At 42.7% G+C, this 19,210-nt stretch overlaps 1 protein-coding gene across 5 annotated transcripts in view; it reads right to left on the bottom strand.

Moving 5' to 3' along the window:
• The window catches only part of mib1 (MIB E3 ubiquitin protein ligase 1), a 65,213-nt gene that overhangs the window by 32,692 nt on the left and 13,311 nt on the right, over positions 1-19,210 (bottom strand). For all 5 annotated transcript variants that reach the window (XM_077557217.1, XM_077557219.1, XM_077557220.1 and 2 more), the window contains 3 exons: positions 15,585-15,692; positions 15,304-15,501; positions 13,867-14,018 (listed from right to left, as the gene is read on the bottom strand). In XM_077557217.1, coding sequence (XP_077413343.1) covers positions 13,867-14,018; positions 15,304-15,501; positions 15,585-15,692 — 458 coding nt within the window. The remainder of the gene's footprint in view (positions 1-13,866; positions 14,019-15,303; positions 15,502-15,584; positions 15,693-19,210) is intronic.

Here is a 19,210-nt window from a genome sequence, read left to right as displayed (position 1 = left end):
AACATCAGTTGATTTAAGTGAAGCATCCATGTTGTTCATGCCAAAACACGCAATTGTGGAGTGGAAAAGTTGACGTCCTGTTGACCTTTCGGTTCAAAGTCTACTGACCATACACTAAATGAATGGGAAAACCGCATTATTTGTTTCTCTGACTGTCTTTCAATGCTCAGTGTTGGCCTCCATTGAACCTCACTCTCAGGTCCGTTACGCCAACACGCCTTTATTCTAAATATAGGGGTGAGCGTAAGACAACCATAAGGAGAGTGTCCTGGACTATTTTAAAAGGAGAATGGTGGCGACTGCAGGTGGGGGGGGGGGAGGTCAAGAGGACACGGAGAGTGAGGGGCGCTTATATCAGCGGAGGTGGTGGTGAAGGATGTAAAACAGGGGAGGGGGTACAAATTCAAGAACACACAAGTGGAGGCATGAGAGACCACTTTATTTGGCGGCCGCTAAAAATAGAGCAGCAAATGGTAGCAGAGGCTAAACCGGTCCGACGCTCCTCTCTGCTTCCAGGCCGCTGGAATCGATAGGCAGGCAGCCGGAGCGACGCTTCCCGGAGTCTGCAGCCAACAGTTGCAGAGGAGGGGGAGGACGGGATATGGAAAAGTGAGGGATATGGGGGGGAGAAGGTGTGCGGCGTGGAGCAAAGCGGGAACTATTTTTTGCACGGCGTGACTAAATATGGTCAGGGAGGGTGGCGGGACAAGACACAGGAGCAGCCCGGCAACAAGCACTCAGGCATGCTTCCACTGCTTGGCTTCACACAATGTGCTAAACGCTCAAGCTGCTATGCCATGTTGGCCCCTTGGCCCTTATTAGCTGCCACTGTCTTCTACATGCCCTGTCTGGACCACTGCAGAGACTCGGCTCTTCAACTAGAATAGCTTTCACAAACTTTGGGTTCAGGGCCCAACATGCGCCTTGCCAATTGTCAGAGTAAAATGCTGAAAGCTCTTTTATTGATCATGGAGCAGGCAAACATTTTCTTGGCAGATTTATATTTGTTGTAATTAGTTAATTAGTTTGTCTTGTAGGGATGAAATGCTTTAATGTGATAAACATTGCAGATCGTTTCAAGTTTTAATTACAGGGTTCGACATTAACAGTGGCCCGTGGCCAGTGCAATACTGTGTTGGGCCAATACCTAGCTCCGCACGATGGCCCAACTGGGCTCGTAAGAAGTCGAAATTTAAGTTTGCGATGTGCCCTCTGCATGTGCCACATACAGGGATCCGCACAGTAATTTCATAGCTGGGTGAATGCTTTCCCGAGCTCCGCACCTCGTCATCACAGCAAGAAAAGCATTGCGCAATGGTCCTGACTGGGTGAGAAGTGGCTCATTTGCACGAGACAGGACCAGCTGTTCAAAACAGCCTCATCTCAATGTGGACAAAATAATGTTTAAGTGCAAGTACAAGTATGCAACTCGAGTAGACACCAAAACTAACACCAAAACTAACACCAAGTACCGATACGAGTACTTTAGATACATATAATTACAAAGAGAACGAAAACTAAACAATGACAATAAAAAAAAAGGCCTATGTATAGGGCTGTGCAATTAATTGAAATTCTATCACAATTTCAATTATTACACTCCAATATTACCAAATCGGCATAATCGTAAAAAATAAAAGATTGTTAATACTAATATTGAGTTGTTTAAATGTATCGTTGTGCAATCTTTTTTATTTTAAAATGGCTTAATTTAATAATTTGTGTTTGGTCCAAAAGGAACTTGCATAATTGTACCGTTTCAAATAAATTAGTCTTAATATATTTTACATGTTTAAAGATTTTCTTTGTTTAGTACCAAAAAACAAATGATTGTCCTAATCATGATTGCAATTATTACCAAATTAATTGTGATTAATATTTTCTTCATAACCGAGCAGCCCTACCTATATATATATATATATATATCCCTAAATTCCCATAAAATGTTATATTCTTCTAAATTTTAGTTCCTGATTGTAAAACGGCCATAAGAGGAGGGGCCGATACTGGTATCAACTGCCGTCGTGAGTACCGATACCTGGAAATAAGGCTGGTATCGGTCTGAGAACTATGCCTTGTATCGGTACTCGCCAATCATCTATATTAAATGTAGGGAGGAAAAATATCCAAAACACGTTTCCTTTTAAGATGCTCAAGCATGGCTGAACAATAGTGATTTTGGAATAGAACACTAAAGGACTAGATTCCCAAATATAATATGGATGGATCAGCAACAAATTATAGGTAGCAATGGGTTTTTCCTTGGTTCATACACTTCAGAGTTACAAGAAAATGAGAAATGAGTAAATGAAAGTATTTTTGTATGCTACTATACACAAAGAGCAATAAAAAGGTAACCTAAAATCAAGCAAATGTTTTGATATAAGATTTGCACAAAGAAACCGCCTCCTATGACATCCGTTTTAAATATCGCTCTAAAAATTTGCTTGTCAAATATTCAACAAACTCCCTCGCTCGAGTTGACAAAAGTGCATTTTACGAACCAGATAAAGCTGTAGTGCCGAGTGTTTGTGCGTGTGTGTGTGTGGAATATGAAAAAGGTAGAGTGGGAGGTTGCTCTGTACACTTTTAAGCCCGTTCAATCGTCGAGGGCATCCTCCCCACTTCTCTTTTTTAAGCCTGCACGTGATGGAGAGGAGAGTGCGGCAGATTTTTTTTTTTTTCTTCAAACCACCCCTCAGCGAATCTCAGAAAAAGGTGTACCACTTTTTTTTTTTGTGGGCGTGTGTGTGTGGGAATGTCCGCCACCCAACTCCCACCCCGCCTTTCACCGACTCTGGCACTCATCTGCCTGCCTGCCTGCCTGCCTGCCTGCCTCCCTCCTCGTCCTCCACCCCAATCATAGAAGCTGATTCAGCGAGTCAGATACACACGCACACACACAACCGTGGCTGCAGCAGCTGGAGCGCTCTCGAGGTCATTACGGCTCTTTTCACTGGTGGGGAGGAGTAGGGCGCGGGGGGGGGGTGAGAAACTGATCTGACAGGTCATATTTGGATGGAGTTGAACCCTGACAGGTTAGAACCCGCATCGTCAAAAGGAAGGTGCGTGCTGGAGTGGTGATCGGGAAAGTGGGGGTGGCATCTACTGTTCTGCAGCAACTTAACCACACACGTTTTCCACCTTGTTTCTCCCTTTCTTAGAAGCCATAAAGAGCAGTACAGAGAGGATGCAGGATGCGCTGGAACAGGGACTTGCTCCAGTCCACATGGATTTAAGCCCTTTTCTGCACTGTCCACACTATCTCTCTCATCTTTCTCCTTCACTCACTCCCCTCCCTCCCTCCCTCCCTCGCTCCATAGCCTTGCTCGCTCTCCCCCCTCGCTCTGTCTGTTCTGGTACTGACCGGACATGCTGCTGCTGCCGCCGCAGCACGGCTCCTCTGGCTCATTAAGTATTGTTCTCGCCCGCTATCTTAGCGACGGACTTGTTAACTTGCACCTGCTTCAATTCGTCTGGTAGATCATCCATGGATACTCAAATTACCGGGACTTTGAATCAGCTTTTTTTTTTTTGGGCAAACATTTCTCCCCCCACTTTTTTCATTAAAGCGAGAGGTCACGGTAAGTTGGAGGACACGGAACGGAACTGGCATGATGAGGCATCGGAATAATGACAAGCACGCAGGTCAGGAGTTATGAACGAGGGGGTAGGGAGAGAGGATTGACGGCACACGCAGCTGTGAGAAGTGTATTAACACAGATGTGGTGGGGTGAGGACGGATGACGGGATGGATGTGTGTCACCGGCTGAACCCGCCTCATCACTAAAGACTGCTAACCCAGTATAATCGCCATCTAAGTGAACGGGCTGCTGTTATGGGGCAAAGGCAGGGCAAGGCACAGTGCTGCAGTGCAACGGCCCGAACCGGAACAGACAGTGGAGGTTAATCCACCGCTCCCCGCCACCTCCGTCCGAGGACACGTCACACCTTCAGGACTCATGCACATGCCTTTGTCACCTCTGCCTCATTGCTATTCTTCTTGCTAACCACGTTGCACCACTTCCTACTGTTTATTTAGGGTGGAGGGAAAAAAACAATAGTTTCATTTTTGCCCGCCTGAGCGTTCAAGCCTGCCAGTGAGATTAGTGTCAACTTGTGGAATGTGTTGGTCAGGGGCAAATATTCATTAGAGGCCTACTGAACATTTCTCACTGTGGTGCAAATGGTTATTGATCTGCTGATCTGCGCCACCCCCTCCTGCAGACCAGCAGCTGCTTTGCCCATAAATACACAAGCCCCTTAAACACTGTCTTTAAAAGACGTCATTTCCCCCCCAGCCGGCAATTTTCTGATTGTATCGAAGTTGGGATGACGCCTTTCTGCAAGGGAGTTCCACAATGCCAGGACAGGGGTGTAAAGTTTAACGCCTGACAGTCACCTCTCCCGTCCTGTTGTATTAAAAGCAACTGCCGACATTTTTTTTTTTATACATCACACTCGACGCTGGCTGGCGCTGACGTCATCTTTTAACCTAGCCCCTTTACACACAGTTTGTGCAGAATTGGAAGAGAATTCAACATAATTGAACATGTGACCAGAGAGTATTGGTAATCGCTTTCAACACAACAGGGTGGGAGAAATTACTCTTGAATGTTAAACGTAATAGCACATCCACGGATTTCCCCAATTTCCTTTCACACCTGCATCAGATTCTACCTTTCTTTCAATCCTCAAGCTTTCACACAGAAAAAAAAGTCTGCTTTCAAGCACATGGCAATACCGCTCTAGGCTGCGCACTGTGTGAAAGGAAAAGACAGATAAAAAGCCATACTTTCTGTTATGGCTCTCTGATGAGGTATTTTTGCAGGATCGGCGTGTGAAAGACGCGGCTAAGTATCTTGTCACAGCCTCTGCATGGAAATTGACATGATACATCACTAAATCTATGGCGGCATCTCCGTGTGAAAGGGGCTAGTGGGGGCTGTACGCGTGGCAAGAGATCAGCAGTGAAAAGGGGAGAGGGGCCACCGATCCACAAGTGCTGAGTGGGCATTAGCGCCTTCATGTGACCTATGCCCTGCCTTGGTGCGCCTAAAGCCCAAATCCTCCTCACAATAGCTTCCTGTTCCACTTGGATCACCCTTGTTTTCAAACATCAGCAAACGCGGCCAGCCACTGGGGGTGTCGCTGACACAAGAGAAGCAGGGGTGCCCGTATAGAGGGGGTGGGGGGCGAGCAAAGTGGGAGGGCAGAAGTGAAAATGTTAAGTATGGTCATTGAAACCCAGCACCGTGGACGCAGCGCAGGCCGTCATATAAGACAAGGTGCACACGGAGGAACCTTCCAGCAGAACAGGAGGAAACCACCTTGAACCAATTCATCAAGAGGACTTCTTTTTTTCTTTTCTTCTTTTTTTATTGCCGTACAAATGGGAGGTACTCGTCTGGAGGACAGTAAGCGGGTCACTGGGATGTTCGACTATGGTATGGACTGTGAGAGTTACATTCAGGGGCGGCGAAGCGGAGGGAGGGGGCATCCCGTTCAGCCTTACATGGCAACCAGAGGAAAGCCTCGAGCGTTGAAGTGAATTTACACTCAAAGTCACCTTACGGTGCAGACTACCATACTTGGGAGGGAAAGCAGCGGAGGAAATTGTTCCGCTCGTAACTTCTCCATCTTGGCCCGAAAGGTGAGAGAACCAGAGAGAGAGTAAGAATTTCATATCTCAACATAACCTCCTCGGTGCACATACTTCTTTATGTACCCATATGAACATATGACAGCTATGGAATGTAAAGAAGTATGTATTCTGGGTGAGGTGCCAGTCTTCGCTCTAGGAAGAAATGTGTTCTGTCTTAATGTCCCTGTGATAATTGTGTGAGAGCACAGAGAGAGAGAGAGAGAGAGAGAGAGAGAGTGGGATGTAAGGCTCATGCATTAGCTATACTGTCTCTGGGCAGTCTCACTGCAGCACTCAGCGCTGTAGGGGAGCTCACAGCTCCAGCAAACTGGCTGACTTGGCCAATAAAAATCTCTCATCCAAGATATGACGACAGTTCATTGGGCAATTATGGAGAATACTGTTAAAATATAGTGACAATGTTTCATGCCGCAGCCAAAAAATCAGTTACCTTCCAACACTTCACCGAGGGCCTTAATACCGCAATCTTTTCGTGAGGAAATATGTGGTTAAGTGCGCCAAAACGCTGCCATTGTGCAATAATAGTTGCTGAGGAAGCAGTACGCAACGCTTGTATGGTACAGCTTCCGCGTTCGTTTGTGTTTAACCATGACCGGCCTCCCTTTATCCGTAGGCCCCCCAAACACACGCCGACGTAGCTAACCCACCCCCCCCTAAACTCCCTTCCACTCTCATTGTTCATGTTTGCAACGCTTGCCAAATGCTTTTGCCGGGCCGCGTGGCAGTCAGATTAGAGCATCAGGGAGAAAAAAAGTGACAATGCAGGATCAACTCTGGCCTGTCAGCTGTTTCTAAACTGTGGGTGGACTCGGGCAAAACACAATACGGACACAGAGTTAGTTCAGCAAGCTATTCGTTAACATTCACTGATATTAAAACTTTAATGAATTCTAAAGTTAAGTCTAAAATTTGAGAGCAATAAATAAATTGGAAATGCAAAGCTTTAAAAATAAATAAATAAATAAATACAAATTCCAATGGGGCAAACTAATTAACCTTTAAAAGTAAATGCAATGTTTTCAGAAGGTCATTTCAGTAATAATGTCTAATTTCAGAGGCTTCAAAAGTGAATGCAACTGTTTTCCTAAAATGAATGCATCATTTGAAAACCAACAGTTGAATAATTAAAATGAATGAATGAAATTAAAAATAAATAAATAAATACAAATTCCAATTAGGCAAACTAATTAACCTTTAAAAGTAAATGCAATGTTTTCAGAAGGTCATTTCAGTAATGTCAAATTTCAGAGGCTTCAAAAGTGAATGCATCATTTGAAAACCAACAGGCGAATAATTAAAATGAATGAATGAAAGGGTGGACAATCTACGGCGAGATGCAATTCTAAGAAGAGCGACAATAAACCCACAAGTGCTCACAAAATGTAATAACAATTTGTTCAATATGTTTATTCATTTTGTATGAGCACTGAAGTAACTAAAAAATAGCCTGATGAGAACAACGTCTTCACAGGTATGCCAAGATAAATTCAACTTGAACACACTACTGCCCAGTTTCTGAGCACTACGCCTTTGTCCAAGGCCTTCATCACCAACGACCTGCTGTCTGAGTGACACACACAGCAGATGCTGACATTATCAAAAGCCCAGTAGGCCTGGCGGCCCTCGCCCTCGCCCTGCTTTTTTTGCCCTGTTATGGGCCCTTCGCCGAGGTGGGCGGCCCGGCCACCTGACTCTTTACCACCGTCGGTTGTGCATGTGTATGTTACAAATAGAACTGCGTGTGCTGTCAAGCCGGCCTGACGCTGACCTCCATCTTGTCTCCACGCGGCACGCTGCGTACGCCTCAGCTGTCGCGCGCCCACTTTGAGACGCTGGCTCGTGCTTTGGCAGAGGGAACGAACGTCAATAATTATAAACGGCCAACTGTGCTCCTGACATTTCCAGCCGACACAATAATGTCAGGGAAATATTTATTATGTTTAACACGGAAGATGGGGACCTTAAAAATTACTACTAAAAAGCACCTGCCAATATATGAATGCATGCCTGTGCAATAACCTTTTAGAGGTTGAACATATTTTTTATTGTTTTTGTAGGCACAAATTATGATTAAATGATTTTTTTCCCTTCATAAACTAAAGACAGGGAAATATAAACTATTAAAAGCATTTGCTAACATACAAGTGGAAGGTTCAAGCTCCAAAGGGACCTTTAAAAGAAGGCTGAGTGTTCTAAAAAACTAAATTAAATCTAATAAAAGACTTAATTAAATAATCGATCATTTGTGTAACTTCTAAAGGAAAGTTCCCCCCACGTTTATATATATATATATATATATATATATATATATATATATATATATATAACTTTAAGCCGCAGCGGGATAATTGACTGGCAGGGGTAAAGACTCCGAGAAAAATCAACAAAATGAAGTTGTGGGAGGCGTAATGTGAATGTAATACGGTACGAGTGTAAAGCTCGGAAAACCGTACTGCTGCCATTCAAACCATATATTCCGCACTGCAAATCATTCTGCGGGACATAGACAACCGAGCGACTTAAATTAATGTTGTGGCTTGACACACGTGGACGTGTCCGTCTGAGTGACCAGAGCGGCCGCACACTTGCAGCAGGGCCCATCTGTCACGGGTTGTAATTGCTTCATGACTGCAGGACATTTGACTCGAGTGCTACAGATTATTATTATCCTTTTTTTCACCCCCAGAAAGCAGTTACAATCTGTGTGTCAGGACAAGTATAGAAAGATATAGAGGCTGAATGACAAAGCAGTGGTTGCGCTGATGGACTGAATGTGTTACGAGTGTTTTAGGGGGAAAAGGCTGGTTTGACAAGGAAATCACTTTGAAGGTCTGAAGAGAGAGATATCCCACAATGCTTTGCTAAAGCTGGTAAAATGGAACCAAATCAGCTCTTGAATGGATTTGGTCCCCTTCAACCAGCTGTAGCTATGCTTTGATGACTGCGGGGACGACTGAGGTGTTGCTCTTGAAACGACCCCGCTGTGATTGCTATGTTCAATACTGAATGTCTCATTTGAAAAGAACAATAAAGTCACTGCATCAAACTTTTTGCCCTGGTCCCCTTTTTTGGTATTCCGAGCACGCCATCGGTGGTCAGTTCTCAAAAATAGCAGGGCCAGACGTGCAGCCTGGGCTATTTCAGGAGCCCGCCACTCTCACTGGCACTGTGCGGATGGACGGCTGAGACGCCTCCTTAAATGACTGTCGCCGGACGCTAACGGCCGATTACGCGCTGGGCGGGGAGCTGGCAGTTAATACGACTCAGCAGGGGTGTGACGGTAATGTAAAACAAGCTAAACGGCCCTGCAAATGTGTCTGAAGCGTAGAGATGCTGGAACGTGTGCTGAGCCGAGAAGAAAATAGACACGTATCTACAAATGCATATCCATAATAAGATAACGTCTTATGACAAACACACAAAAAGTGGTACAATTTTGAATGAGAGCAAAATCTTTGTCATGAGACTTGAGCTCAGTGAGCATCTAAAGCAAACTAAAGGCCCACAGGGTATTCAGCCCCCCATGTACAGTAATTTTGCATAGCCTACAAAAAGCTATAAATAAAAAAAATGTAGGAGCGATACGTAATATGTCGTCCCTCACAGAACATAGTAGATAAGAGACAAGAAGTGTACAGCAACTACTTCACGCTCCAGCCACAAGCCCAGCACATAAGCACAGCCCAGCTAAGCTTCTGACTAGCCTTTTTTTCCTCTTTGGAAGCACAGTACAAACAATTTCCAACAGCATTTAAACTCACTACCGATTTATGGGATAATTCAGGCTCCTCAAAATGTTACTTTTGTACTCGGCTGCAGATGTCATTTCCATGTCGCACTTTCTTAATAAGAAAAGATTGATGTTTATGGTCATTTTAAATGTCATAATATCTTTTTGTGCTTACACAATTAATAAACAGTTTGTTTTCTATTGTGGTATCAAATATGAACAAAACCATGACCTTAACACTAAGGTACGTATTTGAACCGTGACTTTATTATTATTCTTAAATGTTATACATGTATGAGGTGTCAACTACAAATCTCGATCTTCAGTTTAAAGAGAACTAGTGTCAAGACAACCATAGGACCAGAAATGGAAAAAATTGCAGGACGGTAAAGGGGTCTGGGTCTGCTCCGCACACTCCTTCCAGCAATGCCGATAAATCTACCGGTAGGTGACAGTATCACTCTGCAAACACATTTCCTGTTCTCTCCCCACGACGTGCCTATCCAAGGGTGAGCAGTTTTACTTGTAGTGGTTCACTTCTCTTTGTACTCGCATGGCAGTAAAGAATAATAAAATGTTACTAGTTAAGAGTTCGCAAAAGTTGTCAAAGGAAACTAAAACATACCCCACAATGCAAACATAGTAAGTAACAATTTGGAATTCAACCACACCCCTCCAAAAAAATGCAAAAATAAAAATGGGATGGGAAGATAGAACCTGAACAAATTGATTCAATTTACAATACTTCCTATGATTCCTCCACGCCCCGAATTACGGCAATTAGCATCACTATGTGTGATTGTAACATGAGTTTAAATGCTTCTCCCATTGGGCATCACCATCATCAGACTGGCCTATTATAAAATGTACAAGAGGGAACCTGACAAATCCAAACACCATCAATGAATAGTATCACAACACCTGTTTCAGTTTGTGATCCTTGTTATTACACGACCATCACGGCACTAACTTGACAGCCATTAGCTCCCACAGAGGGAGCAGAGTAATTGCCATATGTGGTCGGGCCTACCGCATGCGAGTCGCCATATTAAAAGAAATGGCGAACATTGCAGTGCGAGCACAAACATTACAGGGAGGTGACGCGTTCAAATGGTACAGAGCGACCACTGCCGGGCTTGTTTGGATCCCCCGCTCATCCCAACGTTTATGAGTCATGGGCTATTAATCTGTAAACTGTTTACAGTTTTCGAGCAGGTACTGGCTTCCAGCAGCCCGAGGGAAAAGACACAGAGATGAGCCAGGCTGAGATGGCAGTAAACATACAAGGTGGAGAGAAATCTCCCGTCCAAAAACACACTGCTGCAACGTATACAGTATAAAGTTCCCATATGGTTACTGGCAACTGTAAAACAAGACAGCGCCGTGCATCGAGACACTGAGAGGAGGTGTGTCAGTATGGAACAAGATGAAACTACATGGTCACTGTGAATTTGTCAAATAAAATCAAAGCATGTGACCTACATAACTAGACAGACAAAAAAAGTCGGTTCTACAATCATTAATTGAACCAAAAGGGCTTTAAATGTCACACACAAAAGTGGAGGTGCAACAATGGACAGCTTTTTTTTTTGTGATAATCAATACATTGTTTAGCTATATGATGCAACTTCAGTCTGGACACTCAGGTCGCACTCGATGCAACCTATATGTCAATAAAAGGTGACAAATATCACTATTGTTCAACAAAAGAGACGACACAAAAATAATTTGCAGATGAAGCAGCAGACAACAGTCAGCGGCAAAAAGAAGATGCTTTAGACTGATAAATACAGTAAATGTAAATGGGAGAGGGACCATCACTTCAAGCACAAACTCATTGAAATCACCAATAGTGTGTCAGTGACGAGAAAGAGAGGCGGAGCCATATTTACTTCTGTAAACATTGCGCCACATGCTGTCGTGTTTTGAGCACATGCGTGTCACGGACACATTCCATTCACATTAGAAGTCGCAAAGTTGATGTATTATTATTAGTAGTAGTAGTAGTAGTTTTTGTCATGCAAACTGCAAATAAAAAGATCTGACTTAAAAATCTGAATGGCGCATCATGCCCTGCAGTGTGAACATAATCTTACACTTGTCAGTTAAGAATGCCAAAAAAATGACTTAAAATGCTGTCTGTTCAGTTAATAAAGGTTTTATGATTAACAGTTTGACTCTGGAACTAATTATTTTTTCTTTTAAATGACTTTCTAAGAGAAACATTGGTGGGCAAGGCAAATTCGATGATAAGCAAGTCACTGGTGCGCATAAACGACACGGATGGCGCCGGGGGATGAAATCAACACGTCAATTTTCCACCAGCTTATAAATGTCCCAGTTGTTTCACTGGGTACTGTATAAAATGCTCTGATGCAGCTATTTTGAAGTATTTCTGCAGAGGGGATAAATTACACTTGTTTAATCTGCGCACACCGGGGTTCTTTATCATATCCATAATCTGAAGGGCCTCATATCACCCAGCAATCTCCAAGCACTTTTTCCACCCAAAACACATCAAACGTGCTTTTTAAAAAAAATAAGCATTCAATTGAAACAACCGCTTTTGCCACTAAAAAGCACACCAGGTGGGTAGTTTAGCCTCAGCCTGAGGGGAGAGATTTTAGAGGGCTTTAGGACTTGTGGCCGGCCAGGCTCACTGATATTGGAGGAGCTGGAGCGTGAAATAAAAGTAAATGGGCAAACTATAGAAGGGGACGTATATCTTCTTGTCTGTGAGGTGAGCGGGGTACAGAAAGTGTATTAAAGCAAGTGGACAACACACACACACACACAAATCTACACGCTCACACACATACACACGCTCACACAAGAGGGGCCCTGACAGTCGTGCTGCACTCCAGCATTTTTCATTTCCAAGTCCAGAGAGTCCTCCACTGGAGCCGCCCCCACCTCCACCCCCCAATCTCGCTCTCCCTCCTTTACAATCAGAATCCTGCTGTACAAACATAAACCACAACAAACTGTTTACGCTTTATGCAAGCAAGCAATTTCAAGTGCACCACTGCCAGCCTTAGACCTTCTTTAAATAAATACAGTACACTTTTTTTTAAGGCTGCAAGGTATGTTCATTGAATTGCTTTCCAAGGGAGTCAAGGGGCAGAGAGCGATTTATCAGCACCTCATCACAACACTTCTGGACAGGCTAGTTGAAAAGTACACAGAGTTAAAAGTTAGAATATATACATGACGGAAAAGACTGCAAATAAAAGCGACACGATAGCCTCCTAGTTCTCCAACCGCCATTTATGTACCTATTCTTTTATTAGTCATTTTCTTTTTAGGACAGAAAAACGAAGCAATTGTCTTTAAACAGCTTTTTTACAATCAGGATTAAACTCTCCATACTTTTAACTTTAATGTGCAATGTCTTTTTAGATATTTTTATGTGCCCGGTTGATGAGTCCGACGCAGAGGGAGAAGCGAGTGTTGACAATCTATTCGGTTGGCTTGAGGCAGACGTTCTGCAGCTCCTCGCGCCAATTAAAATGATGCCAAGGAAGGAAGAGGGAAACGCTGTTCAGGGTGAGGCTGCAAACACACTCATACATGCAGCAAGAACTTCAACCTATACTGGACATCAAGAACTCCAGATGATAAATCTGATAACGACGGGGGTCCCTTAATGTACTCGTGGGTTTGGAGGGGGGGCAATGCACAGAAATAACCACGGTCAAGGACACCTGCTAATGCCTAGGATAGACGCTTTAGGCCTTGAGCACCACTGAGTACACAACAATAGAGCAAATGCTTTTTCACAGTCTGTTAGCGAGATGGAGCAAGAGTATACACCATTGAGGAATGACATTGAGGTCAGAAGAAAGCCCAAAAAAATTGAGTAGCAGAAGAAAATGGTGGAACCTCCAAAGTGCAAGTGGTATAATTTGGATATCAACCAAACACTGCAGTGAAAATATGTTTCAAAAGTAGTCCATTGTCTGCAAAGCGTGAGTGTTTTTTATGCAATTTAGGTATATTTTATGGTGATTAACCCGTAGACAGTTAAGAATTAAAACACTGCCTCTAGAGTTAATAAAGGTGTTTTGGTGGTGACAGTTTATCTCCTATGGTGTTTTAAAATGAGGACAAAAAAACCAGCGTTCAACCATAAAAGAGTGTGCTCTAAAATCAAACACGTTGCGATGTGAAATGCACACTGAGCAGTTGGCGTTCAATTCCAATTAAAGACTTTGTCAGCAATACTGAATCAAATCATAAAGGATCCCAGAGGTAATTACTTTTCCCACCTCTGTTATTTATCTAAGCGTTTGGTTTGTAAACACAATAAATGTACAAGGCTTCACGCTTCGTGTAATTTGTGCCTTAGTAAAAAAAAAAAGAAAAGAAAAGAAAAAAGTTCAAATTAAAGAGAGAATGTGACGTGGGAAGATTTGCTCGCACCCCCTTGCAGACGACAAGTGAAGGTTGGCGGCGCATGTGGGTCTCGTACCTGGGGTTTCCTCGCAGAGCGGCGTGGTGCAAAGCGTTGAAGCCGTTGTTGTTGGTGATGGTGACGTCAGCGCCCGCCTCTAGCAGCACGGACAGCATATCATCCCGCTTCTTGCTGATGGCATCGTGCAGGGGTGTGTCACCCTCAGAGTCCTGGACAGATTGGAAGCGTTGTGTGAAAGGGGATATAGGGAATATTGACTTTTTGAATAACTTGGATACAAAGGCTTTGGTCTCTGGGGTAACTGACGTGCCTACTCATCATGGAAGCAAAAAGCTGAAAATAGTAATAGGGATAGACCGATCATCTGTGACAATATTCGGTATTTTGACAAATTTTGGTATCAGCATTTTTATTTAATTAAATCCGATCACCCAATAAAATATTAATTTAAAACTGTGTTAACCTCAGGAGAACTATTCGGTTAAGTTTAAAAGAGATGCTGCTGACCCTGGGAACTTTCTTATCTTTTGTTTTGGTTTGATTTGATATGTGAAAGTTTAACATTTCAGTTATTTAGAAATTTGGGGGAAAGTTTTTACAGTAGAAAACTATAGGGAGTTATGGTATTTAGTTGTGAGTTTTCGTTTTATAATATTTTAAGCCATGCTGATGACCCTAAACTTTCTGTTAGAATATTAAAACAAAGATGTCTATGGTCTAAGATAAAACTGTTGATGCAATGTTTTTTTTCCCTTTTACTCAAAATGCTGCTCCAAATCGGCCTCAATCTGTATGGTCGATCTGTATTTGGTAGCAAAGGGGCAGGGGTGATCAGCTGCTCAATTTTATGAGACAGGATCAACCCCTCAAAAAGAGGCTAAGTTCAGGGAGACTTAAACAATGGGTTGTAGAATGTACAGTGAAAAACTGTCTATTCACATCTGTAATGCCCTATGCTGTCATAAGATGGTGCCAAAGCCTTGACTCTAGAGGAAAGCGGTCATTTGAGTCAAGCAGGAATGTTGAAGAGGTGATACGTCCACTGAGAGAAGATATTTTTGTATGCTGGAGAGGAGTTAGGTCATGGGAAGTCTTTGCCAGATTAGTGTGTTTTGGGTCTACTAAGGGGCTATTAAAAATCAATCATGATCAATCACCTGTAAGCCTTTTATTTTAAGGTAAATATTTTAGAATGAGTTTCAAGTTTCATTAAAGTTTTGGGATCATAGTTTGTGGCATTATTAATGTTTGAAGTAAACCATTGAAATGGGCAGATATGAACATTTGTGGAACATCAACAACAGGTTTTCTACTATTCATGGGGCTGGGGTCAATCAACATCCCTGGCGAATAGCAGCCGTTTACTGTGTTACAGACATGTTATTAAAACACCTGGGAAATGTTTTAAATTGTGAAAAAGTTCCTATTAGGTCCGCTATAAGATGATTGATGTAATTTGAATTATGAACGCAAATAAAAAGTGTGGATGGATACCTGGAGGCTGGGGTGGCAGCCAAAGTCCAGCAGCGTTTTGACCACCTGCAGGTGTCCCTTGTTGACAGCTATGTGCAATGGTGTCTGCCTGCGTTTGTTCCTGGCGTTCAAGTCGGCGCCGCCCCTCTGCAACACCTCAATGACTGAGCCCTCGTCACCGAAGGCTGCATGGTGCACCGCCCGATCCCCGTCTTTGTCCTGAGTACAGTAAAACACCAGTGGTAAGATGGAGTGCAGCTTGAGGTGGGAAAGGGGGGGAAAAAATCTTCAGTGATCCCAACCTCTGCCTCGAGATCAACGTTGTGTTTAAGCAGAAGTTTGAGAACGTCCACGTGACCATTCTGACTCGCTGCCTGCATCGCAGTGTGTCCAGCACACTGCCCGTTCACCTGTAACAAACAAGCACAATCATAAGGACTGAAACGAGTCATCCAGTAATTTGAGTGCTGCGCTGTACTGTGGCGTTAAGTAGATGAAAATGAAAGGTTGTTTATTCCTTTTGTTGTTGTTGTTCCCCACAGATCTGAAATCTACTTGGGGAAAGGAAGGGGGGATGCTTGTGTTAATCCTGCTACTTGCGTCTCCTTGAACCTCATGATTCACAAGTAAGTGACGGCGAACAAATGTTATATTCGGTATATCTGGTCGTGACACATTTTTTTGTTATTTTATATATATATATTTTTTATAAAAAATGTCTTGAAATCTACTTGGGTGGTGGCCAGTTTACTTGGGTGGCCGGCCCAAGTATTAACATGGTGTGGGAAACACTGAATACAGACGCTCCCCTACTTACGAACATTCGAGTTGCGAACAACGGTACATACGAACATTTCTGCGCGTACAGTATGTCGAAAAATGTTCGGAAAGAAATGCTGTAAGTTAGATTTTGTATTGCGCGTAGTGCTTCTTTCCGCCGCTAATACCGACGATTGGCGCTGTGAGAGCTCATTGGAGGCTGAGCAACGTGGCGAGGAGGAGGAAGAAACGCCTGTCCCCATGAAGCAGGAAATAACTTTTGAAGCCGATTCCAGCGACGACGAAGAATCTCTCATGATATAAAATCCTCCTCTTCCTCCTCCTCCATCATCTCATTAAGCATCGAGTACATCTTCCAAAAGTAAGTTAAACTTCATTTTATTTATCTAATTACGTACATGTACATACTGTGTGTATGTGTCTCGCTCTCTCTCTCTAACATACGTAGTACAGTACAGTACTGTACGTATTCTCTCCATTTTATTAAGTTTTTTTCAGTACAAACCAATGCAGGTTACTTGTACAAGCCTTAAACATACTTATATAAACCTTCAATATACTTATATAGGCTTTAAACATAAATTATAATACAAAATATAGCACTGAAGCAACTTACGAACAAATTCACCTCACGAACGATCGTCCGGAACGTAACTCGTTCGTAAGGTGGGGAGCGTCTGTATATGGTTTTTGATACAAGAAATGCTAAGCTTTAACTGAAATGCATTCACATTTTTGTTTTATTTTATTTTGTTTGGGTGTAAAATTGCCTCACAGGAAATGTTTCTAGAAAAGAAGTTTGCTGGTATGAACAATATGAATTTAAGGGGGAAAAAACGTTATCTTAAATGAAAACCAATTGAATGTTCAACATTAAGTGAAATGTCAATTTTCTCGTGTAGAGTATTCGTAATTGCTCTTTAACCAGGCAAAAATATATTTGAGCCGAATGCTCAATAATTAATGATGCATCATGTTCTATTATGTGTAAAAAAAAAAAAAAAAAGCCTGAATATAGGAGTCCTCGGTTTACGAAAAAGTAGTTTCTAGGGTGGCAACCTAACCCGAATTTGTATGTCGGAAGATACAGTAGCCCAATAATAAACTATGGTGACAGTAGCAATGACAATCAATTGTATATGGTCATAAATATTAAAAAAAACAAATGCAAACTAGTAAGTGTGCTGGTAACTCTTCGACTCCTTCTGAGCCCCCCCAACAACTAGTTCATTGCATGCAACCTCAAAACCTCAGTTTTTATTATGCGACGATCCCCTGTACTAGGTAAACTTCAAACCCATCTACGGAATTCCCTTACACATGGGTGTCGTCTCTATTCCATGTCAGTGATGTTTATACAGAACGGGAACACGGGAAAAACGTCATATTTTACAAGCTGCGTGAGAGGTGCTAGAGACTGCACTTGCAGCCATGCTTCATGAGCACACAACTAAAAACTGAACAAGTATAAATAAATATTCATGTGGACTCATTTGAGAGTCTCGGGACACCCCTTGCTTGTCCTGGCAGGCAGATCACGGTCAGGCTTTGTGTGCTCAGCTTTAAACAAATAATTCCAATGAGCGGCAGTAGAGCATACGACCAATTTTTAACTAACATAACTCGAGTTATGTTAGTTATGACTATTTGAATAAAGTCAACAGCGCAAACTAAATGTAACTAGTAACAGTCTACGTAGGCTTCTTCTGTGCGTCAAAGAGAAGTTTCCTCTGGGTTGCGGGCTGAGCCAGGCTTGAAACGACACACACGCACGTGTCTACGCATCAGGTTTGTGCTGCAGTGCACACCAGTGCGCATCATGCCTCCTTGGAACCCTGCAGTAATGCTTCTCAGATTGAGAAGGACGCACAGATAGGAGGATCTCAGTGTTCTCCTCAGAGACGCTCAGCCCCAATACGCGGCAGTAACGGCGTGACGCAGTCGGGAGCATTCGCGTGCCAATCACAAGCATCTTTAAAACAGGATATTGCCACAACGCTGTGTGCACTTTCACACGGAGACAGAATCCTCTTTGAATCAAATAATTAAATGGGCGTTAGACACTCCTCAGGTTCGTCCCCAGGCTTTCATGCAATTGTTGCAACACTCCGCTTTTGTGTAAAACGGAAAAATGCTGGCTTTTACAGGCAGTATAAAAGAGAGCTATGGTTATGCAAAAAATTTAATTTTTGGATGCTGTACGATGGTGCTTTACTTTGTTTAGTTGACGAAATAAATAAATAAATACATACATAAATAAAAAACAATAACAATGATAACAATAATAAATAAATTATGAATAAATTACATATTTTATTGTTATGGCTCTTTACTTTCAACCCAACAAGATGTGAGCAGTGAGCATTCATGTGTCAAAACATCCCACCTGAGGTACGACAACCGAATGTGAAAAACTGCCAGGTCTAAGTTCAAAGAGCGGCCGTGCTGACATGCACTGCATGCATAAAAAAATGGCTGCAAACACAGAGCTACTTTACAAAAGCACAGTTAGTGTGACCATGTTAGTGACTTTTATGACCTCTCTTATCAAGTATTTGATAAAGCCCTAAGCGTGTTTAACTCTAGTTCAGACTTTTTCAATTTTCCGTACGACAAGAAAGGAGCCAGGAGGAAGGCTATTGCGAAGTCACTCACAATGACCATTTCATCCTAGCTCCGATACTACCTCAGGAGATGAAATATTGCTGACGTGCATTATATAGTAGGGATGCACCGAAATTAGAATGTTTGTCCGAAAACCCGAAAAAAATGTATGCCAATTTTTACTATCACTGCATTTATTATAATTAATTAAATTATAATATTATTATTAAATATTTATTTAGCACTGGCATTTTAACAAATCACAACATAAATTGAAATGTGCCCACACACAACATAAATTGAAATGTGCCCACACCGCAGACATGTTGGCTAATGGTATATTAAACACCAAACGAGGGTTGAGCATTTTCTGTCGGTGCGATTGCACTTTATAGTCAGTGTAGTTCGCACAGGCAAGCACGGATGCGTGCGGTGAGACAAGGTGCGGCGCACTTAAAATCGTCACATTCACATATTCACCAACTTTTGAAAATAAATAAATACATTTGTTCACACCAGCTAATCGGCTTTGGGAACGGACTGC

Source organism: Vanacampus margaritifer, chromosome 2 (assembly GCF_051991255.1).
Source record: "Vanacampus margaritifer isolate UIUO_Vmar chromosome 2, RoL_Vmar_1.0, whole genome shotgun sequence".
Lineage (NCBI taxonomy): Eukaryota > Metazoa > Chordata > Actinopteri > Syngnathiformes > Syngnathidae > Vanacampus > Vanacampus margaritifer.
Note: the sequence above shows the minus strand (reverse complement) of the source record. Positions and strands in the feature narration are given on the sequence as shown.